Source organism: Serinus canaria, chromosome 3 (assembly GCF_022539315.1).
Source record: "Serinus canaria isolate serCan28SL12 chromosome 3, serCan2020, whole genome shotgun sequence".
Lineage (NCBI taxonomy): Eukaryota > Metazoa > Chordata > Aves > Passeriformes > Fringillidae > Serinus > Serinus canaria.
This window is the reverse complement of record NC_066316.1, coordinates 91461004-91482974: the sequence shown is the minus strand read 5'-3', so window position 1 is coordinate 91482974 and position 21971 is coordinate 91461004. Positions and strand designations below refer to the sequence as shown.

Below are 21971 nucleotides of genomic sequence, written 5' to 3'. Positions count from 1 at the left end.
TAAAAATGTCTTTCTATATATGCAGGGAGAGTGGAACTAGATGATCTTTAAGTTCCCTTCTGCCATGTTTTAATTCCTACAACTTTTTTTCTTTTAGTATTAATAAAATTTTCTTTATACCCTTTTAAAATTTTAAACCTACTTTACCTTTCTCCCAATTCTATCTCACAACAAAAAGTGCACTAATAATTAGCCAGCACCAAACCTGCCACACTCATGAACACATTAATTAAAAAAATCTCAAAATTAGTAAAATCTCAGGTTAAGAAATCAAACCCACTACACTTTCCAACCTCATTGTAAGATTCCATTTTTATGACCAAAACTGTCCTAATAGCCACCCACTAATTCAAGTCTCAGGTACCTCACATGGAAATCTTATGTTACAATCCCAGTAGAAGTCTACATAGGAAATTCTACAAAAACATCATTTAGCAGTTATTAAAAGGGTGTCTTAACATGGAAAAAGTCACAGAATCACTTAGGTTAGGAAAGAGGTCTAGGCTCACTGAGTGTAAGGTTTAACCTACCACTGTCCAGTCCATCACTAAACCATGTCCCCAAGCATCACAAAAAACTAATCACATTTAAGGATGCCACACTATGCTGCCTGAAAACAATACAGAAAGCTTGGCACATTACTGTTGTATGAAGCAATCTATATTATTTTAATTGAGGGAATAACAAGGACAAATTAATGGGATCTGAAATACAGGGTATTTTCTCTCTAGTAACTGCTAGAAACACTGTACTTCCAGGACCATAACTATCAAACAATCTATTACTTTATTTTCAGTTCCTCCTGCCTAGGTCTGCTACAGATGACACTAATCCAGAGGTTCAACTTTGTAGCAATAAAAACACCAGGCAGTCCCTCCTGTAGCCGTCCACAAAGAAGAAAGGCTACAGAAACATCTCCCTTGTAGCGAGATTTTTGATAAAAGCTGTTACTCTTTTACCTTTCTCCTATTCAAACTTCTAAGATAAGGCTAAAGGATGGGGAGGGGAAAGGAGTAAAGCTGAGCAGGAAGCACAATTGAAGTTGAGCTTGAGCCCAGAGGTCTGTTTAGGAAATGGAGTTATTGCAAAAGATTGCATAAAAATGTTAGATAGCCTTTTATTCTGCCTGGAGAAAACAGGAATGGATCGCTGTAAGGTTTTTGTGTGGAATTCAAGGAACCTGCCAACATTTACATTCTCACCAAGCTAATGTAAGCAGTGTCTGGGACCTCCCACCACTCCCTGCCTGTAACCCAGGTGGGGTTCTGGGGTGGGCCAGGAGCTGCACCACCACTATGAGCTGACCCCAGTGGTCCTGGGCACCCTGGGACCCTGGGACCCCAGCCACTGTTGTGCCCTTTAAAGTCATGTCAGGAACTTGCCAAGAGCAAGATGGTTCCTGTGACTTTCCATCAGATTTTTAAGTTTTGAGCCTTATTAATCACCCTTCTGGGGTAAATGCAATCATCAGCTTCTTAAGTAAAACTTGTACTCTTGAAGTCATTAAGCTCACAGTAGTGACATGCAGTTTATCAGTTTTTCCAATTTAAGTTGATGATAATTTATAAAATGTGATAAGCACTCCTTTGCTCTGTGTATTTTATTTTTAATTGGTGCTTAAATGAGTACTATGAATACTGGTGTCTTGGAGGCCAGTAAAGGAATTGAGAACAATACAGTCTGCAAATAAAACTTGCCTCTTTCATTCCTCACAATCCACAAACAGACACACCATAATACTGACCAAGAATTATACACTATTGAGAATGAAACACACATGTGTTTATACAAGTTGAAAAAATCCAATCTGGCGGCAGGAAAAAAAAAGGAATTACAAAATAACTAGGTAATGAAAACTTTTTAGAGACTTATATGAGTTTTATATAAATGAGATTATGTTTTATCATTTTTGGGAAAAAAAAGTTAAAGTTCAGGTGTTAGAAATCCTCCAGTGTTTCTTAAAGCAGTATCGTTTGCTGCCCTGGTAACTGGCATTCTGGTAAGATTTTGTGTGTACAGGAAGTATCACTCTGATCTACCACAAAATGACAGTAAAAGTATCTCTATCTGTTTGTATGACTTCTTTTTTTCTTTTCCAAATAATCGCGGTGGTTTGCCCTGTTTATCCTGGCTAGGCTGACTGGTTCTAGGAGAATATAAGGGAAGCACATTTCAAGGGTCAAGGCTCTCATTGGCATGTACAATCTAAATGTGCAACCCCAAATAATTTTTCCCCTGAGACAAAAGGTTTTGTACATAGAGATCCACTCTATTTTTCCCTTTACACCTCATATTTGATGTACTTTGGCAGCATTTATATATTTTCTGTGGTTTTGTTACAGACCATAGATTGCAATAGAAAAACATACAAAGTAACAAAAAGCCACTTCCCCTGGTCCTCCTTAAAAGTGGGGCAGGCAGAAATTTAAAACAGGGGGGTCTAAATGCAAAAACATTTAGAAAAAATTAGAAGGTGAGGTTTTATGTAAAGTTGAGCAAAATAGATGAACAGAAAGGAATTGACTGAAAAATCTAGACTAGGTAAATATCTCAGACTGATAAAAACAGCATGATAGTGAGAATCTCGTATTTAGGAATTAATGCAGAAAAAATTAACATAAACCTAACTAATTAGTTCTCCTTGAAGTAAGACAAAAAGAAGACTAAGTGAAATTAAAACTATTTCAATTAAATTTGTTCCCTAAATTGATACTTTTTCTACACATTTGATTGCATGCTTCAAGCTACATTAAAAATCTTTGTACATTTATAATCATATATACACATACACATGAGATATAATTCTTTGGTTTATTTTGCTTAGTTTTGAATTTCATTGCAGCAGAAACTATAAATTACCCTTCATATCGTCAGAAAAAATTTCCAAAGAATAGCAGTTACCTCTGCAAATTGGCCTGTGGTCACTCCAGGCAGCCAGTGTATCTGTCACTCTCTGACAAGTGATGCTCTTAGAACCTTGCAGTACATAATTGTCTTCACAGGAAAACTGTACACTTGCACCCACCCTAGGAGAAACAGGGGAAAAAGAAGGAAGGAATTAAATATATTTTAATATCAACATTCTTGAATAAATGTAAATATTGCCAAGTGACAATATTTCCAGATCCAAACAAAAAAACTCAGGTGCTCTGTCAATATTGTATTCATAAAAAAAACAACTTATACTCTAGGAACAGGTTCTCTTATTCAGTTTACCTACCCTTTAAGGAATGCAAAACAATTGTGATACTAAGTTCTTTTACAATATGAGTTCAATGAATATATGGATATATATTTTATCTAAGAAAACACACAAACACAATTCATTCAGGCAACAGAACTTAATGAATCGTTTCAACATTGCTTTATTCACTCAAATGAGAGAATAAGCAGTTTGGAAATTTGTCAACACATATAACCAGGAAATATTAGATTCTATCAATGACAGAAATTCGTTAAATATTCCTGACCCTGTTGAAATTTCCTCTAAAAGATTACATTAAACTATAAATTCTTTAGGACTGGAATTTGACTATTACCCTCATAACACTGAAATGTATCCCTTTGGAACTACTTCTCCTGCCCAATTGTTATGAAGATTTTCAAAAACTGTATACACTTATGGTCTATATCACAGACAGTTTTCTTAAACAGTATTTACATATCTGGCTCCATTTACAATTTGTGACATTCTTTGTTCCCCATCATAATTATCTGATTCTGTTGTTTGTTTTCTTGTACTTTTAAAATCTATATTTGAAAGTCCCATGTTATGAACTAAGTGAATTAGAAAAAGCAGATTTCTCAGTTTAGTCTCTGTAAGTTATTGAGTCCTAAACACCAGGGGATTGCTATATGGCACACAGGAGGCTCAGTGCTTAAAACTGTGCTGTGAAGAACTGCATATAATGCCATTCACTATCACGAGCTCATTCCCACCCTTCATGGATAACTATTTTCTTAGTTTCTCAAACAATCTCACAAACACTAACTATATTTTTTATTGATATTATGTGTTTCTATTGTACTTTTTCATTCTTTCAGGAATTTTTAATAGGATTTTTTTTGTTGTTGTTTATTTTGAAGTTTTAGTATGATGCTTCAAATCCAGAAAAGCTTTAAAAACTGCTTTTTCTATCACTTTGTTCTTGAGCTGTTAAATAAGAAAACTCAGAAAGACAGGTAAAATATTGGCATTTTTCTTTCATAATTGTGCAAAATGCATCAAATTCTTGAAGAGTAATGTAAATTTCTAAAAATGTCTTTATTTATACTTGTCAAAATATTCAGAAAATTCTTAAAGCCTCAGAAAAGAGACCAAGCGTTTTTCAAAAAAAAAACCTCAAACTAATAAAATGTATTTTCTTTTATTGGTAAAGAAAATTTTATTCACTAATCTGTCATTTCAATGCCATAAACACATATTTTTTAATGTTATTTTCTCTTATTTTCTAGAATTAGGATCTCTGTATTTCTTTTTCTTGGGAAAAAACCCAAACTGCTACCTAGCAGTGATAAAAAGAAATTGAGAAGTAAAGTATTTAAAATTATATTAGATGATGACCATGTCACAAGTGTAATGATGAGTGAAGCAACATGAAAGCCAACACTTCCCCTAAGTTTATTACTATCAAGGCACATAAGGAGAAATACAAAACTGTGCAAATACTAAAATATAGACTGAAATAAATGTATAATTACTAGCTGTCTTCAGCAGCAATTTATAATTTAAATATATCTGAATATCCCCCCAGAGAGAAAAAGGAAGATGGAAGGAAATTAACAGGAGGAATATTTTTATGTTTAATGAAGTAAGGTAAAGATTTTATGTTTAAATTGGGTTTTGATCATTGTAGAAATGCTTTTAAATTTTTTATTAATGTATACATAAAACATTACACACTAAGCTATGCATTCATGATGATTTAATTTGTTTCATTATTATTCTACAAAGTGTGTATTTCAGGGGGTTGGGGTATTTTTTCCTAAAGCTCTAGAAATAGCTTGTAGCTAAGGATCTAAGGGCAATTAATGTGAACTTCATTTGTTTTACACAGTGGGCGTAATCTTCTGAAATGTCTGAACACATACTAAGGGACAAAAAATAAATTGCTGAATACAACATAATAAAAACAAAGAAGAAACAGCAAAATGTCACATTAAAGAGCAAAGCAGGAAGTACTCCAAAGCTCCTTATGGATCTAAAGTATCTTAGGAGAGGGGATGTATCTGGATCACAGACTACAATAAAACTATTCACACTTCCAAATTGCTGAATCTCTCCATTGATTAAGCTTGACAGTTTCCCATTTAAAAAGGGGACATCCTTTTGAAGATGTCTTATAGCCTGTTTAATATGTGATTTCAAAGAAAATTCCTTGTTCATTTAATATCCGCTAGTTAACAGTGAAATGTTTTAACTGAGTTTGCGGAATTTTGTTGGGTTTTTTGGGTTTTTTTCCTCATCTTTACTTCCCTAGCAAATCTGTGGGCACCAGAAGTCTTGTGTTTTGCTTTGCTACTTCTCTCTATAAACTTCAAACATGGGGAAGAAATCTGTTTCCTCTTTTTTTTTTTCTATTTTAAATTTTAATTCCTTCCAAACATAATTTTTGGGTTTGTAAAGAAGGCTAGTGTTTGACTGGAAGAAGATATTTAAAAAAAAGGAAATACTAACATAAAAAAATTGATTTAATTTTCAAAATCTGTTTTGGAAATTTAAAAGCCACTTGTTTTACAAGCATTAGTGAAATTGTGGGAAATGACTGCATTTTTACATTACGACACATACCATATGACATTTAAGCAGAGCTGAAACAGTATTATTTAAATACATTTCAGATTTCATTTAAACAATCTACTGGTTTGCAATCTCACATAAATATAAAATGTGATATTTACCTCAAAATTGTATTGATCGCATTCTCATTACTCTATCAAAGTCTTACTTGCCATTTCTCCCCCAAAACAAATCTAAATATCCACTGGGTTGTTTTAAAATCACTGCAAATCATCTCCCTACTTCCTGAAATGAACACTGTAGAAGCATGGCAGGAGGACAGAAAGAAAAGGTTAAGATTTCAATACCTTTTTGTTTGCTTTATTATATTAGAGTGAATGCCATTATTATGCTGAAAACGATGAAACCCTTTTCAAAGAACTTGTCATCACTGAATCAGTTGGGTCTCAGGCTGTCTGGAAAATAAACCCTCTACCTTTCCATCAATCCCGCTTATAACATGTTTCTCAGTAGACTGGAAAATATTTTGAATAATGTGCATTTTCATGTGTTTTAGTTCAGATTAATATTCACAGTTGTAATTCTCCAGAGTACTTTTATTACATTCGAGAAATGCAAGCAGCAAGAAATATTTTTTCCCCTTCTCCTGTGGAAGAGTTTGATTTGTCATTTCAGAAAAACAAAAACCAAATTCCAGCCAAAATTTCTATTTAAATGTCCATCTAGGTTTAGACTGTTAACTTCAAGATAGATTTGTTTTAAATAGATATTAACAAACTTTAAAGTACATGAAAAGCATTTGCTGTTGCATAATGAGTTTTTCAGATAGCAAGTAACATTTAGGTGTAAAACAAACTGTTACCATTTCTCTCAAATAATATTCAGAACTGGAGGCCCAAAGCATGCACACAATTAATATGATCAAAGTATACAACATGTTTTATTTATCTTATACGATGCTGCTTGTTGAACACCTCATACATTTGTTTATCCTCATGAACAGTAAGATACACTTGCTCCAGGCATTTAAGATATCTTTCACCCACATTCATTCCTAAGAATCTGTGTTTAAAACTTAGTTATCTGTGGTTTGCAAGGTTCTTTGACGTTCGATTCCCTTGGATATCTTAAAATGTACTTTGAGCTTCAAGGTTCTTTGAAGGGTTTTCCTTCTTGGTATTTTTTTATGCATTGCTGGGAAATTTGTTGCTGAGCTTTTCCAGGTCTGAGTTCACATGCTCTGGATCTTTGAACCAGTTTCACCAAAGCTATTTTAGTTTGCTTTCTCTTTCAATTTACAGATTACCCCCTAGAGGTAAAACAAAGTAATTTTCTTCCTTACCCTCTCTGAGCTTATCAGTGCTCTTAAACCTGCTCCTGTTTCTTAACAGTTGTTCATATACCACTGATTTGGACCACAACTAGATGAGAGTGTGTTTAGCCAACAGTGTATCATGGGCACATAAAAGCTGTATGACATTTATAGATTCACAGAATAAAGCAGACTGGAAGAGCATATCATCTAGTCCATTTGAAGCAAGCCCATTTGGAAGAGAGGGTTCAGAGACCTGCTTGGGTGAGTTCTGAATGCCTTCCTGGATGAAGATTCTATAAATTCTTTCACAAACTTCAATGTTTTACTATCCTTATAGTAAAAAACATGAAATGGGCCTACCTGAAGTCAGAGCCTACCCTCTTCCCATTTTCAGGTATTCCAGGATCAGGACATGTATCCGATGCAATTGCATCCCCACCCTGGGTCACTGCAAAGTAAAGAAAAAACATATTAGACATGCAGCTCTAAAGATGACACTACATTTCCCATACATAAACTTTTATTGCCTGAATGCAACCATATTTTGACATTTTTCTTGAACCAGTAGAAATTATTACCAAAAAAAATCCCCAAATAATTGATTTATTTGTGCATTATTTATTTTCATTTGTTATGGTAAAAATCAGTTTTTCTTCTGTGGGAAATGACTGATTTTCAACAGTCAGTCATTCTTTTTATGAATGCACTAGAATTCAAAGTTTTCATCAGACCAGAACAAAACCATTTCATGAAACCACCCTCTGAAATTTTCACAACACACCACTGTAAGGTTCAGAAGTACTAGAGAAAATAAAATCTCCATAATAAAACCTATCTGTAATAAGATTTAAATAAACAAAAGGCAAGAATCCAATTGTGATGCTGTAGAACTGTAGAGCAGGAATATTTTTAGGAATCCCAGAATCATTTAGATTGGAAAAGACCTCCAAGATCATTGAGTCCAACTCTTGATCCATCACTACCTCAACTGAAGAAAAATTTCATCTCAAAAACCACAAAATATACCCCATTGAACAATTCATTTGTAGCCAGCTGAATATGTGTTCATGCAAATGAGGCTCAAATCTCTATTTTTTGTTTTCATCTAAGAAGATAAGGACAAGGTATCCTCTACTGTTCCACTCTTTTTGCCCTCCATTCTTTCTCCGTCCAGACTGTCAGATAATTAAATGATACTATATTTATAGATGTCCAGACTTATGGTACTCTCAAAACTCAAAACAATTTGAACATTTTGCCCCCCTTTTCCCTACTACAGCCCTAAAACGGTAATTAAGGAAAATGTGAAGTTAAAAGTTATTAATCATAAACAAATGATCTAAAACAGAAGACCAAATATTCATAAAACTGAACACACATGCGCTTTTTATCCTGCACATATAGACGTATGGTGTGTTTAGATGAAGAAAGGAAGAACTGATATAAAGACTGTGTTGGATGTGCATTGACAGATTCTGGTAAAGGGAGAAAGGGGAGGTGAGGGGGGGAGTGAACTACAGGGGTGGCTTCTATGAGAAGCTGCCAGAAGATTCCTCCATGTCCAGCAGAGCCAATCTCTGGCAGCTCCAAAATGGACCCACTGATGTTCAAGGCTGAGACAACTAGAAATGGTGGTAACATCTATAGGATAACTAACTAAAAAAAAGTGATTGTGCAGTTGTAATTGCAGCCAGAGAAAAGCAGGGTTAGAATGTGTGAAAGGAACAGCTCTGCAGACTCCAAGGTCAGTGCAGAAGGGTGGGGAAGATGAGCTCCAGGCACTGGAGCTGAGATTCTCCTGCAACCCATGGTGCAGCCCAGGGTGAGGCAGCTGTGCCCCTGCTGCCTGTGGAGAACCACAGGGATGCAGATGCAGGGTCCTGCAAACCTGGGGAGAAAGGAGCCCATTCTGGATCAGGTTTGCTGGTGGGACTTGTGACCCTGTAAAGGACCTACACTGGAGCATCCTGTCCTTTCAGGACTGCACCCCACACTGCAGCAGTTTGGTGAGGACTGCTACCCATGGGATGGATTCACATTGGAGAAGTTAATCGAGAATTATCTCCCGTGGGAAGAACAACATGTTGGAGCTGCTTCCTCCCTGAGCAGCAGCAGAAACAACATGTGATGAAATAGCTGAACATAATCCCATTCCCATCTCCCTGTGCAGCTGGGGGAGGAGGTAGAGCTGGGAAGGAGGGAAGGGCGGGAGAAGGTTTTGTAAGGTCTTAGTTCACATTACGCTGGTCTCATTTTGTTAGTATAGATGCAATATCTCTAATTCCAATCTTCTTTGCCCTTGATAGTATTTGGTGAGTGATCTTTTCCAGTTCTTATCTCAACTTATGAACTCTTGGTTGTGTTTTCTCTTCCCCATCCAGTTTCAGAGGGGGGTGATGGAGAGGCTTTAGTGGGTGCCTGGCACCCAGCTGGGGCCAACCCACTACAGTTATATGCCTCTAGTCTTTCTGTTTCCTCCACAAAAAACAGAACTAGTAGAAATTTGTGGATCATATTTTCCATCCTAAAAGATTTTTGGGAAATTTATATGAAAAGGACAGAGCATTCTTCCTGAATTTAAAATAAAACAAAATAAAGTTAATTGGAATATTTTAGCTGCACAAAATAAATTACACAAGTCTGAGTGGATTACAGATGACAGCATTACAGCTCAAAGGTGATGAGAGCTTAGATGTAAAAAGCAGCTGGTTTTCCTACACAGCGATATGCTTTCAAATTTAATGCAACAGCAAAATGAGTGGTGACAAATAGGATACAAACAATCAGATTTTAAGAGCTATAAATCTTCATGTTGGTTTTGGCAGCTTCAGGGACAATTTATATAAAAATTCAAAGACTTAGAAGAGAAGATTTAATGAGCTAAAAATCTGTATTACAGCACTATAAAAATACAACTGAGACAATGCACTGTTATGGACCGTAGTTCTTGACCGGAACACAGGTCAGGTCTTCTCTAGAGAAGCAGGGAACCTGCAATGATTACAGTATATTTCAACATATACCTTTTTTTTTTTTAATCTAGAATGTGTTAAGAATACAGGAATCATCTCTTTATCCATATCTTTTTAACATTACTCATTGTCCTGCATGCTTGTTCTGTGCACTACATCAAGAAAGATTATGATAATATCAAAAATTTCTTTGAAGACACAACTGAAAATATAAGGTCTTACTTAAAAAAAATATTTCCTTCTAAATACAAAAGCCAAACATTCAGTTCATCTGGACTTTTGTCCATGTATAGCACATGGAATTCACCATCTTAAAAACTCTCTATACCAGAGCTCAGTCCTGCTAATTTCACTAACTTTACTTTGATAAAGTTTTTCGGTTTTGAATAAAGGCTTTCAGAAAAAGCATATACTAGTGAGTATTCATATATTTTATTCTGAAAGTTTAATCCTGTAGTTGCATGAAAAGTGTCAGCACTGAAATGCAGTTATAGTGAAAAACCTGATCTTGCCTACAAAAGCAGCCTGCTTCTACACTGATGTTTCTTAAAATAATTTCTCTCCCCACTAATATTTCTTTCACTTTTTCAGAAAACCAAAAAAGTCAAATATTTACTACTTTTAGCAGAGAACTGTAGCTATGTTAGTGGACATGAGCTTCAGTTTGGACTACTGAATTACCAAAACACAAACATAAACAAAACAACTGATATGGTTATTTGACTTACTTACTTTACTAAATATGAACCTTGTGGTGTCAACTGTTATACAAGGTGGAGAATGCTACCTTTGCTACCATGTTTTAAGGACATCACACATCACCTTGGAGTGAAGCCATCTCCTTTTACAGATCTATGGATATACAAAATTTCTAAGTACTTTGGGACATCAGCAAACGTTGAATGAAGCCTTAGTCATAGCACAGAATGAAATTATCTCCCCAAATGGATGACAACTTTTGCAAAATTTTCTTCTCAGCCACTATTTTATTCTCACAAGGTGTCAACACACTCTCACACCAATATCAGTGCAGGGTGGTTCAGCCTCTTGCTTATCCAGAGAAATACTGTCTCTCTGATTAGGACAGGCATCCTATGTCTGGAGCTCATCTTCCTGGATGACTACAGGCCTTGTTAAACATGGCACAGATTTTAGCTTCTATTTTCCCCAGTGAACTGTCAAGTGTACTTTTAACAGATGGTGTTTGCATGACATGCTGTCATGACAAAATAAATCCAATTCCCTGTAAAACAAACCTGCCTGATTTTATCTTTCCAGATGGGGAAAAAAAAAATAAATCTCTCAAATCAGTAAAACAATTTATTGCCTCTACTGGTTCAGAGACACCAGGGACTTCAGCTCACTTAACTATATACTTTTACATATTAGTATGCTTAAAACTTTTACCTGCCAGTATTTTGGATTTTAACTAAAATTAGGTATTAGGATTTATTTTAGCTCCAACATTTATCATTCAGACTGAAAAGAGATGAAAAGGTGTTCAAACAAATTCCTGTAAGAGACCTTTATCTTCCTCTGTTACAATCCTGCCTGGTTTCCAATTTATCCACTACTATGAAGTATTGTCCATTGCTACTGAGATCTGTAACATGTGAGGAGCAAGTATCATGGATTTGAGTATCTCACTTTCAAAATATATTTAAACCTTGCAGCCTCTAAAAGCATTTCCTGGACACATAATTTCTATGCATCCAATCTTTCACTGGTTTAATTTCAAAGAACAAAACTTTTGTATGCTCCTCAAAGACCCATGTCTAGTTTGTACTCTCTGCACTGTAAAAAGTTTCATTTACCTAGGGTGTTAAAAGGTTTTTCATGCTTTTTGCATCTTTCTTTTGGTTTTTTTCAACTTTTTCACATCAAACTTGAATTGTTTCTTTAACATTCAAAACTCATTCACGTCATGAGTGTATTTTAATGATTTCAATTTACATTTTAGAATTTAAAAATTTCAAAACCATAGTGTAAATGAAAATGGAAAGTAGTATTCCTATTTAAAGCTTGCAAAATTTATAAACAAAAGTAAAGTAAATGTAAAAGTAATTGTAAAGTAAATGTAAAACTAAATGTAAAGTAAATGTAAAGAGGAACATTAACAACGTTCCTTGGAAATGCAAACATAAACTAAACATCTATAACCTTGTAGTTATGACAAATAAATTTAGGACCAGCCTCTCCCAATATATTCTTAGTACATTCTTAGTATACCCCCTCTGTTTAAAAAAAAAAAAGAAAGTTAAAGAGGGTATAATCCTGGCTAATATCAAAGTAAGACATTACACAGACTGTCCCTCATACTGCATCCCAGTTCTTCAAGGAGCCATCAGCTAGAGGAAATGGGGAGTATTCCATGAGACTAACATAAAAAAAAATATTTGAAGTCACAGGGCAGGGACATAAGTGAGGAAATATTCTAGTCAGGTTTTGGGTTTTTGACTTCTTTTTTTTAACAGCAGGTTTGAGAATATCAAAGATGCTTCAACCACCACACAGGTCTGTAGCACAGAGACTGAGCACTCTCACTGGTTACAACTTCACTCTGGAACTTCTCAACATGTCAGGCTATTATACATTGCAAAGCTTACACATTCTCAAGTCTTTCTGCAGGAATAATTGAAGAGTAGTTGGGAGTTCATTAACATGATTGACAGATTTACATTCTGTATACAACCTCTAGGGTTAAGACTAGTGATTCAAATTTCTATTTGGTAAATATAAAATCTATTCTTTCTTCACTAATTGAGAATGAATCAACAAGATTTCTTGTAATTTCCCAGTTGGGATCATAAAGACTACAGTTCCCACAGCTTAGGAGGTCATCTTTATTGTTTTACTTGATCTATGACACAGGAAATTCAAAATTCCATTAAGAGGTTTCACATGCTCCTATTTTAATGCAATAGTAAAGAAGAAAGACTGGCAGTAACTATAAACATAAATCAGATTTTAAAATATTGTAACCATAATAATAAACAATTACCACTTTCATTAACATCCTAATTTAGTTTAGCATATGGGAAGTGTTTAATCAAGGAGCAGTATTAGGCAGGAGGAAGGGCTGGTGAAACAGATGTTTCATGCAGCAATACAAGCTATGTGAAATCTCCCTTGTTATAATATCAGTCCTACTCCAGACATGCTCCATCGTCTGCTTTAGATGCATTTGGAATCTGAAAATACACTAACAAACTACTCAGGCCTATGTAAATTATGTGATATTTTGAAGGCCTTGACTTCAAAACAAAGTATCTGTGGGAGCTTCTCCTGGAGCAGACTGGCTGGACACTGGCCACACAGCCACACTATGGACAACCAACATCCAACTCAAGAAATAAGAAGCCGCAACTAATGACATCCAGGCAGCTAATGGGGAGGAGAAAAAGACACTGGGACTTATTTGGAGTGGCCATATAGATCAACAGCCCATGATTGGCCAGAAGGCTTCTAGAACATTCTATGAGAGACTATCGATATGTGTGTCAGCCCTGCTTCAGGATCTTCTGAAGCAGCCTCTTTATGTTTTGTTTTGCGCCCTTATTTATTTAAGAAATATCTTCAGTTTTGGCACTTCGGTTGCCGCCATCCCTTCCTTGCTGCTGTGCCACAGGAGCACACCATCCTCGAGCTCCCAGAGGGTTTCCCCGTGCACCCCACGAATCCCTTGGGGTGTTGTTGCCGGTCCATCTCCAGCTGCTCCGCTGCTAGCCAGGCCAGAGAGATCACCAGCGGGCGGACGCACACCACAACAAGTATTATCATGTACTGTGGCATTGTGTGTTTTTAGAATCGGTTATTCCTTTTATAATTCAATAATGGTTTGGTCCTCGGTTCCCCCCATGTACTTCCCTCACAATGGTTTCTCCCTATTTCCTCCCTTTTGGGGCTGCCCCCCCCCCCACCCCGCCTGTCATGGTAACCACCCCCCCCTTATCTCCAGAATTCTCTGTATCACTCATCCCTTATTCGATGTATGATTTGCTCCTGTGGTTTTTCCCCTCCCCTGTGAGATCCGCAGCGGCTTAGTTGTAACCCACGCTCCTCCCTGGTTATTGGTTAGCTTTGCATCTCCTCCCATCACACCCACTGCCTTTATGAGCGCCCCCCGGAGACCTCCTCCTTGTCGCCTGTACCTAGCACTGCTGGGGAAGAAGATTGAAAGATCCTTTGTATCTATGCGGGTGTCCCTCCTCCTTCCATTGCTTTGGTACCTCGTAGCCGAGATCCCGCCTGCGCCACCCACGCCACAGACGGTAACCACTGCCCAGGGTTCCGGAGGGAATGCGGGAGTGGCACTTCGTGTGGCCACCATCGGCCGGGCCGGGGGCACCCAGCGAGGCTCCCGTACAGCCCCCGTGGCCGCAGGGAGAGGCTACAATGTACAAATGTGTTGTAGTGCGTATCTTTCTTCAGTGGCCTCTGTGCTATTGACAAAAATATTGGGTGTTCATGCTTCAGGTTCCAACACCTACAATTTCAAATTTAACAAGTTATGGCAGTCTCTTTAGATCTTTACTCATTCTCCTAGTGGTAACACCAGCTTTAGAATAAAAATGGATAATCCAGGAGCCCTTATTCCCTCCATATTTTGTTCTGAATACTTTTCAAATGTAAGCAAAAATTGCGAGAATGACCTTAAAGAACGCTTGACAAATACTCCCTGGAGGCTAGAAAAAAGACCCTAAAATTCCCAGTAGAATAACACTGTAAAGCATGGCAGCTTTTCTAGAGCTGAGTGACAAGCTGTGGCACAGAAGAAGGTCACAAAGATAATCAGTAGACTGGAACATTCCTCCTACAATGACAGTCTAAGAGAGCAAAGATTGTTTGGCCTGGGGAAGGCAGGTTTCTTGGAGACCTCATTGTGGCATTCCAGTACCTAAAGAAGGCTTATAAAAAAGAGGGTGAACAACACTTTACCCAGCCAGATAAAGATAAGACAAGGGGAAACTCTTTTATACTAAAAGACAAGAGATTTAGATTAGATGTCAGGAAGGAAATCTACTTAGAGAATGTTAAGGCATGGGAAAAGGTTGCCCAGAGAAGCTATGGGTGCCACTGCTCATGGCCAGGCTGGATGGCATTTTGAGAAACCTGATCTTGTGGGAGGGAGGGAGGGAGGGTTGGAAATGGATGATCTTTAAAATCCCTTCCAAACCCAATCATTCCAGGATTCTATGAAGTTTCTAAATTGCACAAGTTTGCAGCTTTGTCTCCCTATTATGATGAAAATAAAAGCTTACATATGTAAATATTAACCTCTTCAGTCAAGAAGTCAAACAGAAATGCAATGACACTGTTTCAATTAAACAAGGTATTACATGCACTGATTAATGTAATTACATGCAATGATTAATTTGGTTATTAATTAAGCTCCTTAGATTCACATTTATTTACATTTTATTTTTTACAGGTTTCCATTTGTAAAGTATCTAACAGTTCTAGATATCTAACAGAAATATCTAACAAAATTTCAGTCTTTAAATAATTATGGTTTAAAAATGAAACCAAAACATTTAAATTATTCTTTATCAAGTATACTAGAAATTACTTGTTTTATGTAGCACAGAATACTGTCATCACTGAAAAAGAAGAAAGGATGCATATATTTGATGTCCTGACAATATTTGGAGAAAAGATATATTTTGTCATTGTATAAAATAAATGAATACACTGCAGTTGTTTTGAATTCAGAAAGTTGGAAGTAATGGAAGAAAAAAAAAAGAACAGATTCAATCCTCAAATATATTCACTAGGTTAATTAGTTGAATGAAATTTTCCACCATAAATTTCACTGCATTTTCTCTGAAATGTTAGTTACCCCCAGGATAAGTTCAAGCTTTCTGAGTTTTTGATTTAGCCCAGATCAAAATAAAATAATTGCTTTGTGACTAATTTTAATTATTAGAATATATATACCGCAGGAGACCTTTTTTTTTCTTTGCAAAGATATTTATTAGGAGATTTCTCAGGTGCTGCACTTAGCGGCACATAAGCTCCTCTCTGTTTCCATAGTGTCTTACAGCAAAGAATAGCAAGGTAGCATCATGGTTAAAGTTGTTTATAAAGAGTGTCTTTGCATACACCAAATCATCTGCAGTAGATTTTATTTTTAAAACTATGACAATGTCAGAAAAGGTCAAATCAATTTGATTTACATAAAAATACATATAAAGTCACACCTAGTATTTTAATAATTTTGGTCTATGTAAATTTGACTACACTACAAAAATAAAATTCATTTATTAATTAGAGGATGCAGAATGGGGATTATTCCTTTTTTTTTCCTGATATGTCTTTTGTAGAATGGCATAAATAAAAAGTATTAACTTGGAACCCTAATAATAGGATACAAAGGCACTGCTTATATGGGTTTACAAAAGTATACAAATATTGCCTTATAAATAAGAAATATCACAGGTGTGATAGAAAATACAGCTGAAATTAAAATACCAAGACAAAAAAGTACATATTTCAACAGTACAAAGGGTACTATATTTTTGCATACAATTTATACCTGGCTTTTAGAAGGTTAGAAATTTACTTTTAGTATAATGGGTCCATCAAACTCTTTAAGCAAGTCTTTCAGCAGAAATAGCAAAACAACAGATATAAACCTACATGACACTTGTAATGCAGAAGTGATAAACTACTGAAACATGGAGAAATGAAAAAGAAAAAAAAGAGACAAACAAGGACAGGTAAGGAAAGCTTTGAAATTCAACCACATAACTCTTACAAGAAGCTAGTTCAAACTTTTTTCCCTAATTTACCTATGAATTGACTAAAACATTGGAATATGATTGAATAGGAAAATATGGTCGTGTTGACACCAGATGGCTTGGGCTCATAAGGCCATTCAGGGCAGCCACACAAGGAGAAGCCATTATCCAAAACCTGCCTAGAGAACATTCTTACAGATGGCATTGTGTTTCTTCAAAATGATTAACAAATCTTACACAGTATTGTTCCAGTAGTTCAGCAAGCCATGGCCAGCTGCTAGATTTCATTTAAAACATAAATTGTCAAGTACCTCTCACTAAATGAGTATTTTAACCACCCTGCTTGCTTCAAACATCAGATTAAAAACTACTAATTTCAGAAACTGAAGCAATTAAAAACCCTATAACTGTCACATGATAAAGTTAATTCTTTTAGCTTTTTTTGAAAAAGCTCTAGCATCTTCAAACACTGGAAAATAAATAATCATCTTACTACACTGCAGCTGTCAACTTGGTTGAAATAAAGGTTCCCTGAAATTTACCCATATATTTATGGCACTCCTTTTCCAGCAGATGGGGATTTCTATCAATATCCCTTTACTTGCTATGACCAAAATAGCTGCTGTGTCCAATGTCTCCTTGTTACTCTTTAGTGTCCTGGTTTTTGGCTAGGACAGAGTTAGTTTTTTAACAGTAGCTGTGAGGGGACAGTGCCAGGAGCTGTGTGGGTATGTCCAGGTTGTTACTCTATAGCACTCTAGCACTCCATAGGACTTCAGATCACATCCAGGGGCTTTCTTATTCCAGAAGAACATGGGCATGGATTATGGTTAGAAAGAAAAAAGTGTGGGTGCAGAGGGTCTGTATGCCCCTTGTTCATTGTCTCAGGGTCATGTTGGGCTGGTCAATGAGTAATTTTGGTATGTAAATCACTCTCATTTCTATACTTTCATTATTAGTATCATTAGTATCATTGTTAATTTTCTTATCCCATTGAGATTTCCAGTAAATTGTTTTTATCTCAATCTGTAATCTCCACATCTTGTGTTTCTTGCTGGAAGAGGGGCAGGGAAGCCTTGTCTGGTTTGGACCTTGATGGCAGAGGGATCAACAAATTGGGGACTGCCATTCCTAAACTATGACATTTGGTGATCCATGGCCTGAAAATAAATTTCCCTTATATAAATCCAATTTTTTGTCCATTCTTAGTGAATTAATCAGCTGCTTTAAAAAAAAAAAACCAAACTAAAAATAAAGCCTTTTGCTCACTTTTTGTTTTGTTCTGATTTGGTATTTTTTGACCAATGTCTTTCCAACAGTTGAATTTAAGTTTCATTCAAGATTAATGAAGCAACTTAAGGCTCAGCAGATGTACAGCTTTCAGTCAGTCTGGGAGTTTACTAGTCCACATTTCTCGAAGTCTTGAAGAGCCTGCTCACTCATAACATTTCCTTTTACATTTACCTCTGTTGACCTCCATGGGCTGCTTCACCATGGCCTTCACCATGGGCTTCAGGGGAAGCTCAGCTCCAGTGCCTGGAGCACCTCCTCTCCCTCCTTATTCACTGACTTTGGTGTCTGCATCTTTTTTCCTTTCACATAATCTCACTCTTCTCTGAGCATAATTATATCTGCCTAATAACTTTTTTTTTTTCCTTCTTAAATATTTTATCCCAGAAGTGTTATGACCATCTCTGATTGGCTCAGCTTGAGATAACAGTGGGTGTGTCCTGGAGCCCAATGGCACTATCGGATACAAGAGAAGATTTTCACAGAAACCACCCCTGTATATTTTCATATAGCTAAGAAACTACATGTTTAGAAATTGTGAGGGAAAATTGTAAAATATTTATCTTTTTAGTGCAATTATAGATTTTAGCTTGATTAAAATACTACTTAGAAGTTTAAAGTGAAAGATCAGCTTTAGTTTTAGCGTTAAGTTCTAATTTAAACAGATATTCTAAATGAAAAATATAGTGGGAACTGGAATATATTCTATATCCTCCATTTCTGTGGTGAAATTCCTAAAAGTCATACAAAAGCTACAGCTCAGAATTAGATGCATTCCTCACACACAGTTTTTGTGTGTGTGTCTGTGTGTGTGTTCTGGTTGCACTCTCTCACAATGCACAGGAAGTTATGCAGACCTCCTGAGATACCATTCAGCTCATTAAAGACAAAGCTGCATCATGAAAATTAGAGACTCTTTTGATAATTGCAAATGTCAAATTTTCACAGCTGTTGAATTCATCAGACTCCAGGAACAGAAACTGAACTTGCAAAAACCGGGCTGAAACCCTGGGTCTGATTTCCTTCGACTGGCAGGCCACACACAACACCACTATTGCCAAATGAAGCGCAAGGGAACTCCTGATGACTCTAGAAAGCTGAAATTTTTTCCAGCAAGAGACAATTCATTCACTAATGATTTAATACAGTTCCAACAAATGAAATATATGTTTGCATTATGTTCACTCTTAGTTAAGAAATTGTCATCATAGTAAGTATACCTTAGGACTACAAAATCACTCATTAAGACTTGCCTGAGCTGCACTTTTCCATGCCTGAAAATTAAAGAACCCATTTCTATACTTTCATTTTAATTTATGATTTATGGAAGCCACCAATTTAAAATTACCGCTCCTTCATCAGTCCTGATATTTAAATAATGGTCTACATAATATCTTTATATTGCTCAAGGTCATGAGGGGAAGACAGAGAAGAAGCTGTCTCACATCATTACATAACAACTGTACTGTAGCATCTTTGTGGCCTACTTGCATTAAAACTATTTAGCACTCATCAAACCTATAAAGTCCTTATAACAATAAAGACACTCATGGAACAGTATTATGAGCTCCTTAATCATTAGTTTTTGCACTACACTTTGAACTCAGTGTCATTTCATGGCTTGCTGCAAGTAATGATACTTTTGCAACAATTTTAAAGACTAAATTGTGATTGCAAAGTATTTCTCTCCAGTCACAAAAATATTTTACTCTATTTATAATATTTAATAATCAAGACCAAGGAAATGAAAACCATTGTGTCAGTGAAGTCAACAAATAAAATTTCACTGATGATCCAGGAGGTAAGATTTTATCTGACAGGCAAATGATTAAAAAAACTGTTTAAAAAATATTATAATTTATTTTTCACACTACATGACAGGAAGTGAAAACAGAACCTTGACATGAAAACAAAATTACCATTATATATTTTCCCTTAGAAGATCACACAATAAACTATGTGTAAGGCTTAAACACACAGCTCAGCATGAAGAGTTGTTCGTTTTTGCAATACCACTTCATTCAGAAGAGTAAGAAAGTCAGTAATTTACTTTGAAATGACAGAGTTGATGAAGAGTCAGTAGTAAAAAGCAATTTTATGGGATATCCAGAAGCATTCTTTCCAAAAGAAATAAACCCAACATGTTGTATTGTCTTAGTGGCTTATAAGTTTAGAAAACTCCATTTTTCACCAGCAACAGGTGATAAACTCACCCTACAATGTTATTTACTTGTAAATATACTACCACTATATAACATATTTTATTGATTCACAGGGCTGTATTTTTCTTTTCCTTTAAAAAAAGCAATCTAGCATTTTTACCAAGGACTGCCATTTCTTCAATAAAGCTGAAGGTGACTACAACCCTTTTTTTTTTTTTTAATATATAAATAAGGGTTAAAACAACTGTCTTTCAATAAAATTCTCATTTCCTTAATTGGCTGTTTTATATGCATTTGTTAATCAATGCCTTACCTGGTTGTTTTTGTCTGGTAAGTGACACTATATTTTTGCTTGGGTTTCAAATGATTTTAAAATGCTCAGAACTGTGTTGCAAATAGGAAGAGGTAAGAAAACACTTAGCCATGGACATAATGCATTGATAATCTTATTTGTGAACATAAACTAAAGGATTTTCCGTTAAAATGACAGACAGAGAGAGAGATCAGTCTACTGTCCAGGGTTTGCAGGTTCTACCAAATAGGTTTTGACACTGAGAAAGAGATTAGGATTAGAAAATAACTGCTAACTATGGGGTAGTCTATGGGGGTGCCATTTTTATAGAAAAAAAGATAAACTGACACAAAAAAACCTGTTCCCTGGCCTTCCTCTGACTTTCAATGTGACTACAAGCAAAACATGTAGGACACCTCTTAAGTGAAACCTAGGTAAAACATGAAGTTGTTGTGACCAGAATCCTTCCCAAAGTTTCCTGTTGAGCTGCTCAAACCATTTAAATTAAAATTGTGAGGGCTCTTCTCCTTCTTCCTACTGTCCTCTGTTTAAAACCTACAGTTCTGTACAGGCCAAGAAGTGATATCTCTTAACTGTCCTCTTGACAGGACTGAGAATTGCACTGTCTCTCTTTCTCTCACTGTTAGAACAAAATAAGCTCAGAATAATTCTAGCACATCACCAAGGAGACAAATTATCACAAAATAAGAAACACACCAGCTAAATTAACACTTCTTTAGTGTTAATTTAGTCTCTTTGGTTTTCTGCATAATGCCCATGTCATAAAACTACTGGTACATTACTACAGTTAGTTCTTTCCTTCCCTTCTTGTTGAAATTAAAACATTACGAAGTTTACAAATACATTACATTTCTAACAGCTCTAATGAACAAGATTAGAAAGGAAAACTAACAATGAGTCTGATTATGCAAAGAATAAAGGAGAAAGAGTTGCTTAATTGCTTTTTTTTTCTTTTTTTTTTTTGGGCACCCGCTGAGGAAAATGTTCTGATACCCATAGGTAAAATTTAGAGAAGTTCTCTAAATTGGCAGGTATCAGGTTTAGTAGGTATGATCATGGTGACTCGCAGGTAAAGTGAAGCAAACATTTTTAGTGCAATAGTAGAACTGAATTCTAGTCTGTGTCTTAAACAGCATGATCGTTAACATTTCACTCTTTCTACTGATTATAATTATAGATTAAATGGAGCACAGTCAATACAAGATCTGTGATTTGCTTTACCTGCCCCAATCAAAATAATAATCCTACTATAATCAATAAAAGGAGCCAGTAAGAGACTGAATCTATAAATGAGAGTTTATCTCATAATTCAAGCAGAAAAGAGATGAGAGAGACAAAGACACAAAATATAATAGAACAAAGCTGTAAATTTTAATGATCTAATTTCTGTGCCTAATACTTTACTAGATAGTTCCAGTAGTTGTCTTTTTTAATACAAG

At 35.8% G+C, this 21971-nt stretch overlaps 1 protein-coding gene across 1 annotated transcript in view; it reads right to left on the bottom strand.

Moving 5' to 3' along the window:
* Positions 1-21971, bottom strand: part of CSMD1 (CUB and Sushi multiple domains 1) — a 1056389-nt gene that overhangs the window by 311427 nt on the left and 722991 nt on the right. Inside the window, exons 8-9 of the mRNA XM_050972940.1 lie at positions 7416-7503; positions 2902-3026 (exon numbers count right to left, since the gene is read on the bottom strand). Of these exons, the coding sequence (XP_050828897.1) occupies positions 2902-3026; positions 7416-7503 (213 nt within the window). The remainder of the gene's footprint in view (positions 1-2901; positions 3027-7415; positions 7504-21971) is intronic.